General features: G+C 38.3%; 1 protein-coding gene across 2 annotated transcripts in view; it reads left to right on the top strand.

Moving 5' to 3' along the window:
• Nucleotides 1-251: 251 nt before the first annotated feature.
• The window catches only part of SI (sucrase-isomaltase), a 50,800-nt gene continuing 36,912 nt past the window's right edge, over nucleotides 252-14,139 (top strand). Inside the window, exons 1-12 of one of the 2 annotated variants that reach the window (XM_063338215.1) lie at nucleotides 252-375; nucleotides 1,204-1,209; nucleotides 1,845-1,918; nucleotides 5,149-5,269; nucleotides 5,357-5,466; nucleotides 6,140-6,291; nucleotides 8,889-9,060; nucleotides 10,445-10,544; nucleotides 11,145-11,257; nucleotides 12,043-12,168; nucleotides 13,009-13,140; nucleotides 13,311-13,430. In XM_063338215.1, the coding sequence (XP_063194285.1) occupies nucleotides 252-375; nucleotides 1,204-1,209; nucleotides 1,845-1,918; nucleotides 5,149-5,269; nucleotides 5,357-5,466; nucleotides 6,140-6,291; nucleotides 8,889-9,060; nucleotides 10,445-10,544; nucleotides 11,145-11,257; nucleotides 12,043-12,168; nucleotides 13,009-13,140; nucleotides 13,311-13,430 (1,350 nt within the window). The remainder of the gene's footprint in view (nucleotides 376-1,203; nucleotides 1,210-1,844; nucleotides 1,919-5,148; nucleotides 5,270-5,356; nucleotides 5,467-6,139; nucleotides 6,292-8,888; nucleotides 9,061-10,444; nucleotides 10,545-11,144; nucleotides 11,258-12,042; nucleotides 12,169-13,008; nucleotides 13,141-13,310; nucleotides 13,431-14,139) is intronic. The other variant, XM_063338214.1, reaches the window with a different exon arrangement.

Below are 14,139 nucleotides of genomic sequence, written 5' to 3'. Positions count from 1 at the left end.
ACATTTCTCAGTGATCGCCCACTAGTGTAATGATGCAGTAATCTGCGCTGCATGAGTTATACTGAATTTGAGATTTATTGCACGTAGTCCTTAAGGAGTGTTTTATTTAAGCCACAGAATTAGAGAACATCGTTTAAAACTTGAATCCTTTATAAATTTTGCCAATTTGTTAATGTAGTTGAGTGAGTTACAAAGTTTTCAAAGCTGTTACTTCTGTTCTCCTTATACCAATGGTGTTTCTCTGGGTCTAGATGGGCAAGAGGAAGTTCAGTGGGCTGGAAATCACCCTGATCGTCATCTTCTGCCTGGTGGCGATCATATGCTGTATCCTCATTGGGCTTTTAGCATCAGGACAACCTGGAGTCAAAACGACAGGTAAGTCCTTCCCATTGCTGCTGTAGGACCAGAGCAAAAGCCCTGAGTGGGAACTGCTCCTCTCTGCTTGATGAGACTATGGGAGATGCCACGGAGCTTCAGGAACTAAGCAATGGCAGCCTTTCCGTCATCCTTTCTGGTGGATTCAGACTTTTCAAGAACACGGACACTGAAGTGAAGAGAGAGGGAAAAGAAAACGTAAAAACCACAAGCATTCCTCTTTTGTCCTTTGCAAAGTCAATATTTTGACTGCTCTCAATGTTATTGTTATATTTTTCCTATTAACCAAAGGTGAACCATGGTCATTTCATCATTCCTACAGATAGCATGAATAATGTTATCTATTTTAATGTAAGAAATAAATAACATGTCTAGGAACTTCTGGCTATAAAAACCCCTTTTATTCTGTCCTCCAAAGACTGATTTTTAGTCTGTTTGTTTATTTTATGTGATTTCAATACTTTTGAAGATAAAAAAAAAAGACAGCACTGAAAAAAAGAAAAAGGATCAGGGAGACTTTGTGGGAGCAGACACGCTGTGTGGAAAAAAATCCGTAAGCATAAAAACCTGTATTGGTAGATTAGAAATCACTTGTCTTACAGGGACGTGATATATAGCATGCTTCTTTACACACAGCTCCGTTCTGTGTGAGTCATTCCATTTACACATGGGGGTTTGAAGCAAAAAGCTTGGGGGTGAAAGTGGCAGTAAAATAAAAATAATGGCTAATACACAACAAACATCTTGGTGTTTTAGGAAAACTGCCCATACAGACTAATATCTGCATAATTTCTGCCTATTTCAGTCTCAAGTACGAATCTGCCTGAGCAAAAGGTACAAGTGCGTTTATTGCAGAAAATGGAAACGGGGGAGTCTGTGTCTTTGTGTGCATCTCAGCCTGAGACAGGATTTCTGCACTTCATAGTTCTCATTCCAAACATATTCAGTGTTCCAAAATATATATAATGTAACCTAGAAAACAGCAGTCATGTACCCTTTGGTCAGCTGAAGTTGCCAAGAGGCCACCTTAAATTTGGTCTGAGAAACCCGGAATCTAATGGAGCAACTTAATGGAGTTTTAAGGTGCTTTTACCTGATGCTCTAATTCAAGGTGCTGTGTAAGAACGGTATTTCAGGGGAAGGAGCACCTGTGAGAGCAGCACCCTTTAAGAAAAAAGGAAGTCCTTCCAATTTTAATTTAGCATATATTTTCACAAGAAGCAATGCATAGTGAGCTACAGGACTTACTGAAAACTGAGTTAATGCATGCCTTAAGAAACAAAGTCAAGGTCACCCATATGTTCAAAAACTTTAAAAAAAAATGTTAATCTGAAATAGTTGTGTGCAATTTTTCAAAGGTAAGATAAATGACACTAGCAATAGTTTACACTCATTTAAATCTGTATTAATAGTAAAGGTATAAATTTTGGAAATCCTGGTAATAACCCATTAATTTTTTTCCCTAACAGAATTTAAGCCAAAATGTCCGAACATATTAAAAGCAGAGAGAATTGACTGCATCCCGGATCAAGTAGCAACAAAGGTCTGAAAACTTTCTATAAGAAAAATCAGAAAACTGGCTTTATCTCATAAAGCCTCATGCTTAATTACAAAAATGTAACTTGTCTCTACAGTATCAGTAGTTTTCTTAACATTTTCATTCCGTGATAGCCTGAACACTTTGCAAGGAATCTTAACTCCTGTATAAGCCATTTCAGCCCATTGAGAGAACACACGATTTTTCTAGCCACTGTAGCAGCTTGCTGCCAAAGGTTGAAGACCGCTGCCAAGTACTCCACCTCAGTTCGGTTTTGGGATAGGTGGAAAGAAAATTAGTCAGACATCAAGCAGTTAAAAAAAGTCACTTTTTACTTCTAACAACTTTTCCTGAACAGTTTCTTTTTGTCTGATGGTCAAGTACTAGCATTTATAATAGTTCAGAAATAGCAGGTGAAGGTGCACTTTACCCAGATGCATGAGACTTTCATAACATGGGCACGGTTTCCTTTCAGAAGCAATTTGAATCTCAATGTCTTCCTTTCCTGGTTGTGACGTCTCTTACCTGGGAGAATGCAAAGTGACTTTTTGGCTTGAGAATCTATTAGTTAAGATTCCCTTGAAAAGTATCATCTTAACTTTTCAGCGCTCTCACATTCAGAACATTTTTGTAGTGGCTGGTCTCAAAAGGTTATTCTTATTATTTTTATTATAATTTTTTTTTTCATCTTTACGATGGATGTTCTCATTTTCTGATGGAAGCTGGTGGATAGCTGAGGTCGGTCTTTGGTTTGGGAGGGCAGCTTAGGAGAAAAAATAGTGAATATATTATGATGTGTGATGTTTATGTCATTCACAGAGGTATAAAAAATGATTAACCAGTTCTCTCAATCTCTGAGGAAATTTCTAGTCTAATTCCAGAAAAGACAGTTGTTAAAGCTTCTGTCATGCCATGAGTTTTGTTATGATATATAGTTCAATAAAGTCCTGTGGGCAAACAGGTTAGTAAAGCTCAAATCACAGCCTGTTCTACTCTTTCGGTTCCTTTGCTCCCCCAGGAGCAAGCGCACCATGGTAGGAGCAGTCTGGCAGATGACTTTAATCTTTAATTACTACCTTTGAACCGGTCACCCCACTTTAAGTGCTGCACTCATTGTACGGTGAGGGAAATAGCTTTGCTCTGGTTGCAACTGTAAGCCTTATTATAAGTTTGCCCTTGCTTTTTACCATCACCGATTAGAAAAAATTAAAAATAATCAAATTCTAGATGCCAGCAGAGAAGTAGGGCCAGATGCAGATTTGGACATTGGGGTACCTGCTCTGGAATTAGAGGTAAAATAAGTGATTCCTGAATCGGTTCTTCCCTTAGTGAAGACCAGACAGAAGATTTCACAGGATTAGAAATAAGCATCACCTTTAACCTGTGCCCTGATAAAAGCTGTTAGGTGCATGCCAGAGTCCTACCCCAGTGTGTCCATTCATTCCCGTATAAATTTTCTCCTGGAAGCATTTTGGTTATCCCTCTTTAGACTATTCTAAAACAGCAACCAGCAGAGCTGTAAAACTACATGTACCTGCTTAGAATAACATAACTCTTCTGTAGTGGTTTCTATGAGTGGTTTTCAGAATAAACAGCAGCTGGGAAAATGATGATTTGCCTAAGCTTGTATAACAGGTTAGTGTCTCTCTTGATTTCTTTATTCACTGAAGATGCCCTAGATGAAGCCAGAAAACGAGTAGGATTGCAGAGGAAAGAAGTATGGGAACCAAATAGATACTAACTCTGAAACAGTTTATAAAATAGGAAATAGGCAGGTCTCATGGTTGGAGTTGGGAAGGTGGAAAGTGAGCATGGGTTTTTGAGCCTTAGGAAGTGCATCGATTTGTGGAGAAATGTGGGGGGAAATGAGTCACGATGTCTCTGCTCCATTTTTTTTTTTTGCTTGGAACCTAATGAAAATGATGGTATACATGTTTTCTGATGTGATGAGTCCATGCCAGAGAGACAAAAATGTATGTATTTGGTGAATCTGGGTTTTATCTTGGGTGGTTTTGCAGAGGTTTCTGTGCTCCATGCAATCACTACTGCATAAACGCACTAAGGCTTCTCAAGCCAGTGGCTCTGTGAGCTCCTTCTGTGCTTTCCTTCAGCACATGCATGATTTCTGGATGGAGCTGGCTTATCTTCGCTCTGTTCAGAGGCTGAGAAAAGCATTTGACCTGCACGGACTAGGCTGGGCTCTGTAACCAAAAAAACAAGTGCCACTCACGACAGCAGCAAGAGAAATTTTGGGCCATCTTCCCGTCTTTCAACCTGCGGAATATTTTAAAGAAGCATGGTAGAAACACCAAAAACATTTGAGCACAATCAGCTGAAGGCAGAAACAGCTTCTGTTAGTGGGCAGGTGGAGGGAAAGGTCTTAAAGATCTGCACGTTGGATTTGGATACCTGAGATCACTTACGGATGCTGCCCTTTGCCCTCAGTGAAGCTCATTGTATTACTACTGCCCTTTGCCCTAAGCAATGAATTGGGTTTTTAATGTGAGAAATTGTGCGGAAACTTAGTGATGTATTACCCAAACCTTATCTTCAAACAGAAAACTCACGCAAACACCACATGAATAAGTTAATTCATAACAGCAAAGCAAAGGTACTGTGGCTTATTGGACTACTGAAAGGTAGTGTAAAGATTGGTGCCACTACGCTGAGATATATGCTTTAAGCAATAGGTTTATTTCCTTGTGTTTTTGTTTTTAAAAAAAAATACGTTGATTTATCTCTATTTGAAGTTCTGCAGAAGCAAGCTGAACATTTCTGCTGTGGGAAAATTACATTAAAAGTTAAATATTATACATGATGATCAATTATGCATATGTAGATTTTTAATAACCAGATGTTTACCAGATGTTAAGCCAATTATAACTTTTACCCCCTCTCCAGTGTGTGACTTTTGGTCATCTGTCACAGCTCAAATGTTTCAATAATTATTTTTAAATTTTCATTTTGCCTATGGATCTTGTGATTTTAAGAAAGAACAAATGTCTAATAAGCAAATTTCTACTCTCAATCCAGAAAAAAATCCTTTCTATTTAGTGTATTCTGTGTCATTGAATTCACCTGATAGATTTTCAGAGAAGGAGTTGGTCTGATTGTAGATATTATTAAGGTTTCTGGTGTTTGGGGTAAAACACACTTCATGTGCATTTTAACTTTTAGTACAGAGGATTTATTTGTGTAAAATCAACTCATTTGTGCCCCTCATGTCCTTGAATCAGAGCATCTGCACCCTGCGTGGCTGCTGCTGGAGTCCCCAGAGTGATACCAGCGTGCCCTGGTGTTTTTTCTCTTCAGACTATGGGTACAAAGTGGATGGGTCAACAAGAACGACTCAGGCAGGTAAGCTGTGGGCTGAGCTCCCCAATTTACACACGTGCCAATGTCCAATTCAACACAATAACATTGCAACATGTGTTTTTTCCCAAGGATTCGAGACTACGTTAACAAGGCTGCCATCACCTTCCCTCTTTGGAAATGATATCAATACTGTCCTCCTCACAGGAGAGTACCAGACACCAAATCGCTTCCGGTTCAAGGTTAACCTTTTTTCTATGTTGTTTTGTGGTTTATGTTCTGTGCAAGATTTTGGGCTGCCTGTTACCGTGCAGTGACAGCTGGATTAATCCCTGTGATGCACGCTCGTGACTCCCACTGAAGTGCTCAGCTCCTCCTTTCTTTGTCCTCTCTGTTGTTGCAATGCATCAGGTTAACAAGGGTTTAGCACAGAGGGATTTCAACATGAAAAATTACTGGCACCTTTCAAAAGCTCGGTTTTTATATTATATTCTCCTCATCATAGGAAAATTTTGGGGATAAATATATTTACTTAATTTTATTTATGGCCTGACCATATCTCTCAATCATTTTGACGTACACATTAGCTCTTGTAATGATTTCTGTTTTCTGTGGAAAACTCAACAGTCCACGCAGCGAATATAGGGTATCGATGGGTTCTGGGGTAGAGCAGGGCTTCTTCTGTGGGAGACCTTCCTCTTACGGTGGGTTCCTGCTAAGCCAGGGAAACACAGGGTCATGCATTATGTCTGAAAATGAGTGATGGAAGTTGGAATTGAACAAGGAAGGCAGAAGAGGACACTGGGAAAGGGGTGGGAATATCCTATGTCAGAACTATGTGTTAACGCTAGAAAATGTTTGAATTAGGCATTAGTTTTTAAAGGCCCAACGCTTCTGTTTTTTAAATATGCACAGATCACTGATCCTAAAACACAAAGATTTGAAGTCCCTCATGAGCACGTGCAATCTTTCACTGGATCAGCAGCCTCAAATTTAAACTACAAAGTGGATGTGAAGCAGAACCCCTTTGGCATCGTGGTGACCCGAGTGAGCAACAATAGAGTGTTGTAAGTAACATTGGTACTTTTTCTGTGTAATACAGATGTCATTGGTTTTCTCTCAAAGCCCGTCTTGCCACGCAGGCAATGTATGTCCAATATGTGATGTGACCTCTTGAACATGTAATTTGCTTCTCTTTCTTTGACTACTGGATGTTCTGCAAAGACTCTGGCAAGGCCTTTGGAAACAAATTCTGTGATATGGAGAGCTCTGTCTAAAAGGTTTTAGGTCTGGCTCTCTGTTCACTTTCCCCCCATTCTAGGGAAATTTTTACAGCTACTTTGTTTCAACAGTTCAGGGAATTATTATTATTTTTATTATTATTATTATCTGAAGAACTCTTTGCCAGTGCTTCAAATTGCATGGGAACACTCTTCATTGCATCTTTTATCTTATTTGTCGCAATCATGGTGAAGTCCTGAATCGCCAACGCCAGGTTACCCTTTAGCCCTATGATACCCAAGAATACCTGGTGCAAGTCACTGATAAGCTGGTCATGTAATGCTGTAAGTAAAATATTTGACGGACTTGTACATTGAATGCTTGCATCCCATTTAGGTTCTAAAAAAGAAATAAATAAAACAAACCTGCAAACTTAAACCTGCATGGCTTTAAGACCCATTGGAAGGAGGAAGCGTCAGGATGAACATGTTTATTAAATCAGTCCAAGAATGATTACCTGTCAGAGCGCTAGGCTAGTTGGACTATCAATGCTCCAAGTTTAATTAATTAGCAATTACTTTTGTGCTCTTATTAGTATTGTTTTCTTGCTTAGAATCATCTGTAATGATTGATTTGCAATTATAGAGAGCACAAAAGACGGACTTGCTATTCAGTAGTGCATGACTGATTAAACAGGTATATGGAGGGGGAATAAGTAATCTAGTCCTATAGAACCATGTTGAAACAGTGCTCTGGAAGGTTGTCTGTGTTTTCCTTAGGCTTTAGTTTAATTTGATAAAAGCGTTGCATTTTCTGTCTCTAAAGAAAGAAATTACAGTAATGCTTGAGTTTGAGTATCTCCAAGCAAGCTGTTGCGAGCATGGGATAAGAGCAGCCCCTCAGAGAAAAATCCTTGATAAGTTTATTTAGACAAGATGAGCGCTTTCCCAAACTCTTAAACAACCAAACCAAAGGGAAGCCTCTTTGGAAAAGGAAGAGCGGGGATGAATGTTTTATTACAGTTCATTTCAAGAATCCTAATTATCCAGACAGTTATAAAGCCTACGGCCTTCCATCATCATTTGTTACACTTGAGCCCCCCAAAAGAGTTAGCGTTCTGTTTGACCTGTTACCACTATTATTTGCAAGAAAACCTGGAAGATTGCCATAGTTTCATTGGAAATACTAACATCCCCCCCCCAAAAAACCCCAAACTGGTTTCACTACAGTTTGTGATCAGGTGTGCAAGATAGTCCTTGGAATCCTTAAAAGAGGGCAGAAATACATCAGATGAGGATTTGACCTGTGAAGCCTCTCTCAAGTGTATTTTTAACTGAAAAAAAAAGAAAAGGTAATATGAGCAGATTAAAATTGTAGTAAGCCCAAACTCCCCTGGTCTTGTCAATTGTTCGTGCAGTATTTGTAATCACTGATGCATTGTGTGTTTATTTAATAGTTTAATGGTCTTTTTATGCATAAAGGAATTTACTGATAATGACATACTCATAGTGATAAATGTAGTTATAGTGTACTAATGCATCTGAAGTGACAAAGTCCCTTAAAATTAACGTGGCTGTGTTTGCGTAAACTCAAGATAAACTTGTGTTACTCTCCTCTATATGAATATCAGGACTGCTAAATGTCACAAATATCACATGAAAACACAGCTCTAAAAAGACTTTCTAACAAAAACTACATAAAGTGAGTAGAGAAAAGCATATTCTTTGAAATTGTGTATGATGTTAATACACATCAAGGTAGTGCGCTCTCTCCAAGTCAGTCATTTTCTCTGCTTTTGAGGAAAGACTGCTTTTCTGTAGATCCCTATAAACTCTTGGTTTAATGATGCTGAAGACAGTCTTCAAATCTGAGGATCAGCTTCATTCCAATTGCTCTCTGCTTTAAATCTGCTTTAACTCACAATTAAGTTGTATTTACGATCGTTTCATTTAAAAATTGGTGACTGATGGAAACTCAAACTATTTCTGGGCCGGGGTCACTTTTGATACCTTTGCCAATTGGAAATGTTCCAAGTCTTAGAGGAATGAAAGTGGAAAATGAACATGTTTACGTACAAAAGGAATGAAATTTAATGTTTTAAGTCCATGACACTGCCCCGTTGCTGTGTGAGTGGCCAGGAGAGCGGATTCAGGATTCAGCGCAACAGATGCAGGGTGGGAAGCTTTGGTGGAAGAGGGGAGTGCAAATAGGCGGGCCATTTGCATGAGGGCTTTCTGTAGGATCAATAGGCACCGCTCATCTCGTCGTCTGTGCAAGGGTGGCTCTGGTCCAGCCCCACACCATCCTGCCTCCCCCTCCTTCAGGTCTCTGGATGGAGGCCTGAACCTGCTATCCAGGTTCTACTAAAAGGAGAAGAAACAATTATTGCAACAATTCTCAATGAAAAACTCTTTTTAAAATTTATTTTAACTTGTTTCATCAGGTTTGATACTACCATAGGACCACTGCAGTATGCTGACCAGTTTTTACAGCTATCAATCAAACTACCCAGCAGCAACATTTATGGTGTGGGAGAGCACGTGCATAAGCAGTACCGGCATGACGTTAACTGGAAAACCTGGCCCATGTTCAGCAGGGATATTGGCCCCTCTGGAGTAAGGACTGGTTTTATGCTTTGCAGATGACTTCTGGAACAGAAGTCTATTATGCAGTAGAGACATTAATAATATCCATCGAGTTTTTCCCCAAAGACCTGTCAGGCACTGCATGTTGTTACTAAAAGCTAGATGGTACTGATGAAAGTTCCCTGAGGAATAGCTTTTTATAAATATTTTGATTTTTGTGTTGAGGTGCAATTGAAAACCAGTTGATAAACATTAATATATGTGAGTCTTCAGTTTTTACTGATAAAGAAAATAAATAACAATATGTCCTAATGCATTGCCGTGTGCAGCATTCAGTACAGATGACACATGCTTCTTCAGTTAACATCCTCGTAGCTCAGCAAATGATGGAAAAGTTCTTTTTAACATCTGTCTCTTTACAAGATAAAATATGTCTCTCAGCAGTTATTTGTTTCTATAGTCTTTATGGCTGTCTCTTTATGAAATTATTTCCAGGGCTCCCATTTTTTGATAATTGTAAGATTATTTGTTGCTATTACCTCAGTTTTATAAAGCAACCATATGCTTTACTTTGAGAGAGCACTCCAGTGTCTTGCTGAAATGGGGTCTGTACTAACAGAAACTAGAGGATGAGACAACTATATATAACAACTATGTATAATTAATTAATAATTTGGAATTTGTACCTCTTACATTGAGCCACTCTTTCACTATCTTCCCTGGTTCGAAGATAGTTCTTACCTGAAGGACTCTATTGAGTGTAGACTCATTAAGTTAAACTAACAGTGAACAGAATCAAGTTAGGCTAATTTCAAATTGCTTAAGTTCTGTTTCTCGTTAATTTGTTCTGAGTCTTCTTTTGCAGGGGAAGAAGCACAACTATGAAAACAGCTGTTATCATGTCTAAGGGTTTTGTTGCTAATAACAGTGGGGAAAAAAGCCATTAGAAAGGAAATAAAAAAGAAGCGAGGCACTCTCTTATTTCCACAGATTAAACATAAAAATGATTACCTTGCAGGATTAATAGAAATATAGATTAGATGTAAAATGTAATCTATAGTGAAAGTTGATGAAAGCACCTTTCAAGTTAGCTTGATGTGCATATATATTACCCAGAACTAGTCCTGCAATATATGCAGACTTGCCCTGAGTTCCATCCTATCTGCTTGCTTATGTTATCTATATATTTGGGGAAACTTTTGTTTTAATGGAAAATGTTGTCATAAAGAAGAAGAATGGCAGGAAAGAGAAAACAGAACTGTAGGAAAGTGTCAGGATTTTTATTTTTGTTGTTTACTATATTTTGAGAAGTTTCAAGTTCTACCTGTGATGTATTTTGAAATATCCCAGAACAGAAACTGTTATTAGATTTTAATCAGCTTTTTTTTTTTCTTTTTTTAATTTATCCTTCAAGGAAATGCATAACTTATATGGAGTTCAAACTTTCTTCCTGTGTTTGGAAGACAGCACTGGAGCCTCCTTTGGCATTTTCCTAATGAATAGCAATGCCATGGGTAAGAAAGCTTTCTCTGTAGGTCTGGGCACTGCAGTTAAATACCTTTTAGATGATATGTTGGATTGGGATCAGAACTCTGTGTTTCGTGTACACAATGTAAGCAATAAGTAGCTCACAATTAACAGGAAGATTGTGCTGGACCTAAGGATCAGAAACCTATCCAAAGTCTGTGCAGCTTTGCACAGGTGTGCAGGACCCTGGAATCAGAGACTAATTTTGGAGTGAGCAGTACTTGAAGGTGAACGCCTTTTAGTCTGTTTAGATAAGCATGCATATATGTATGCTTTACAGAGCTCTTCACATCTCTTGAGGCTGGAAAGTTGTACTAAAAATTTAAAGAGAAAAGACTGAGCCATTGGATTTCTTCTGATTCTCTTCCCTGTAGGGTGTAAAGGAATGGAAATATGGACATTTAAAAGAGTCAGCTGAATACATATCCCTTTATTTGCCAGTTCATTTAATGGTCTTGGGTTCCTTAGGTATTTTTGGTTTGTGGTGTTTTCTTAAGTAAATTTTCTAAGCACCAATTTGAAAATTACAAAGTTATTTTAGAATTAGCTGATGTTCAGAATTGGTTTTGTGCACTCTTGTCTGGCAGAATTTGTGGTGCAGCCTGCTCCAGCAGTGACCTACAGAACCATTGGTGGGATCCTTGATTTCTATATCTTCTTGGGGAACACTCCAGAGCAAGTAGTCCAGGAGTACCTGAAGGTATGTTTAGCGAGAAAGACTATGGATTGAACAGATTTTTAAAAGTGGTGGGATTTTTTCATGGGTTTGTTTGTTTGTTTCACCTCTTTATATGACAGTATGTCTTCACTATGTTATCTAATAATTGAAAATATGACTCAGTATATATTTAACTAAGAATAACTGTTAGTATGTCCCTAATGTGACTGCTGTCATGAGGAATAGCTAGCTGGGGATAAGCTGGGATGTAGATGGTTTTAGCGGCTGTTATGGGCAGCTGAAACTTAAGCACTACTTTTGCTGGAGATGCTGCAGCAGAGGCCATGCAGCACCTTGAAGACCAAGAAGTCTGTAGCTGCTAAATTCATCAGTCTGTATGGTCTGACTGATTTACACAGTGGTCATGGGAGCTAGAGATGGTCTACATGGAATAATTTATGCTTCTTTGCTGGGGCTCACTCTTGTTATAAGGACAAATTCCTGTTCATATGGCAATATTACAGAGTAGATAATGTACTTACAGATATGTCATGGTTTTATGGTCATAAGATATCACAGATATCTTTTGCACTTCTTGTGGTCCACTTAGGTTTCAGTGATACCTTAAAGAAATATTTGTATTTCTTAAAATAAATTAAAAAATCATAGAAAAATATTGCATTAGGGAGTGGGCTGCTCATTTCATACACTTTAGCTTAGTGTATATTATTCAAATAGATTTGAGGAGTATGGATCTAGGGAGATGGGGACCAAGATGACACACACAGTGTCCACTGATGGTGACGATTTTTGTTCTCAACTTGCAGCTCGTGGGACTGCCAGCGTTGCCCTCCTACTGGAGCCTGGGCTTCCAGCTCAGCCGCTGGAATTACGGATCTCTGGATGAGGTGAAGAAAGTAGTGGAGAGGAACAGGGCGATTGGACTCCCTTATGTAAGTATGGGGTTTGAGAAGGGCAGCAATTCTGTGAAGGCAGAGCTCTGCAGGAGAAATAACCCAGAGATCCTGACCGTGGTGGTGTTCTGCAACTGGTTCATTTCACATCAATTTAAATTAGTAAATGTCTAATATGTAGGCTTCTGGTGTCAAAGGTTTTTGTGCATTTTAATGGTAGACCTTTATCAGAATGTGGGACATGGTGGGGCTTAATTACAGTAAGTTTTATTTGAGCGCTTTATTGTAATACTTTTTCAGTCATATTTTCCAACTATATCCACTTATCTTCTCATATTGCCTAATCCATTAATTTTTTTTTTAATTGTCCTGTGGAAACTTATGGAACCATACATTATACTTAATTGACAGCCAAAGGTAAAATACAATTAACTTTTAAAATTATATTTCAGATTACATTAGCCTGATGTCTTAAATAGACTAAAAATTCCCTAATGTTAAGCTAAGAGTTGAAGAAGAAATGTTTGGATTTTAGGGGATAGCTCTTGAAGTCAGGAAACTGCAATGAAATAGCCACATGACCAGGGGCTATTTGAAAGGATGCCAGTATACACAGTCATTTAAATTCTGTTAATGTTAAATGCAGCTCTTTTTAGGCACAAAAGATGTGTCAGTACCATTCATTAGGGCTGTAAGTATGAGGTGAAATGCACATCGTTTGCGAGTGGTCTTGACAGCATATTTTCTGCCAAGCTGCAGTAAAGTCCCTACAGTAAATTCACTATAGGACAAATGGGAATTATCAGAAGAAATTGTGTTGGACAAAAATACAAAATATTGTCACTTGTCATGTTAAAGCTGAACTATCTTCTCTTGCAGGATGCTCAAATTACTGATATTGACTATATGGAGGAAAAGAAAGATTTTACTTATGACAAAGTGAAGTTTAGAGATCTCCCTAATTTTGCAGCTTATATGCATGAGTACGGACAAAAATATATCATCATATTGGTATGCATTTAACTATTTCTTTTTTCCTTGTAAATACTATCATTATAAATATTTATTATTATACTTTGCATATTCTATGAAATTCATTGTCTAACATTCTAGTAGTCTATAATAATTGATGGAGTGTATCCTGGTTTCTTTTTATTTTTTGTTTTCTAATTTTATTTTAGGATCCTGCTATTAGCACACAAAATCTAGTTGATGGCAGTCCATATGGAACCTACGTCAGGGGAGAGAGCAAAAAAGTCTGGGTTAATGAATCAGATGGAGTAACAGCATTAATTGGGGAGGTAATCACGTTTTTATTCATTTGAATTTGGTCTGTTGTCACTGTTACGGTTTAATTTGGGTCAGGGGGCTCCTTTTAAACTCTCATTTTCTAAGTTGCTTGTTTTTAAGTAAAATTATCTGCCAGCGAGAGCTAAGTTTATAAGGTCTCACTTAGGATATGATACTTCCCAACCTCTCTTGATTTTTTTTTTTTTTTTGCAATTTTTTACATTAATCAAAAAGGAAAACTAAGGTAGTTTGAAAGCTTAAGGAACAATTCATCAGCCAGCTACTATTTATTTTCAGTAGTGACTGAAGAGGCAGCTCCCACGTTATCCTTTTAATTTATAATTTTAACTTCCATTGAGAAATTTTTCTGTTCTGTATTGTTCCTTAAAAGAAGGGCAATTGAAAACTCCAAAGAAACTCATTCTCTTTCTACATTCTTTCTGCATGCAAGCTAAAGTCACTCTAGCATTTTGTTGTTCCAATGGCTTCATCAGAGCACTACATTAGCACTGCCCTCAATGGCTAACTCTGAGGGTTCTGGTGGACAAATGGCTGAACATGAGTCAACAGTTTGCCACTGCAGCAACGAATGCAAATTCAATCCTGGGCTTCATTCACGGGGGCATCACTAGCAGAGACAGAGATTTAATCCTCCCACTCAGCATTTGTCAGGCTGCCCCTGGAGTACTGTGTCCGGTTCTGGTCCCCACAATTCAACAT

Source organism: Chroicocephalus ridibundus, chromosome 6 (genome assembly GCF_963924245.1).
Source record: "Chroicocephalus ridibundus chromosome 6, bChrRid1.1, whole genome shotgun sequence".
NCBI classification, from domain to species: Eukaryota; Metazoa; Chordata; class Aves; order Charadriiformes; family Laridae; genus Chroicocephalus; species Chroicocephalus ridibundus.
This window is presented reverse-complemented; position numbering and strand designations above follow the sequence as displayed.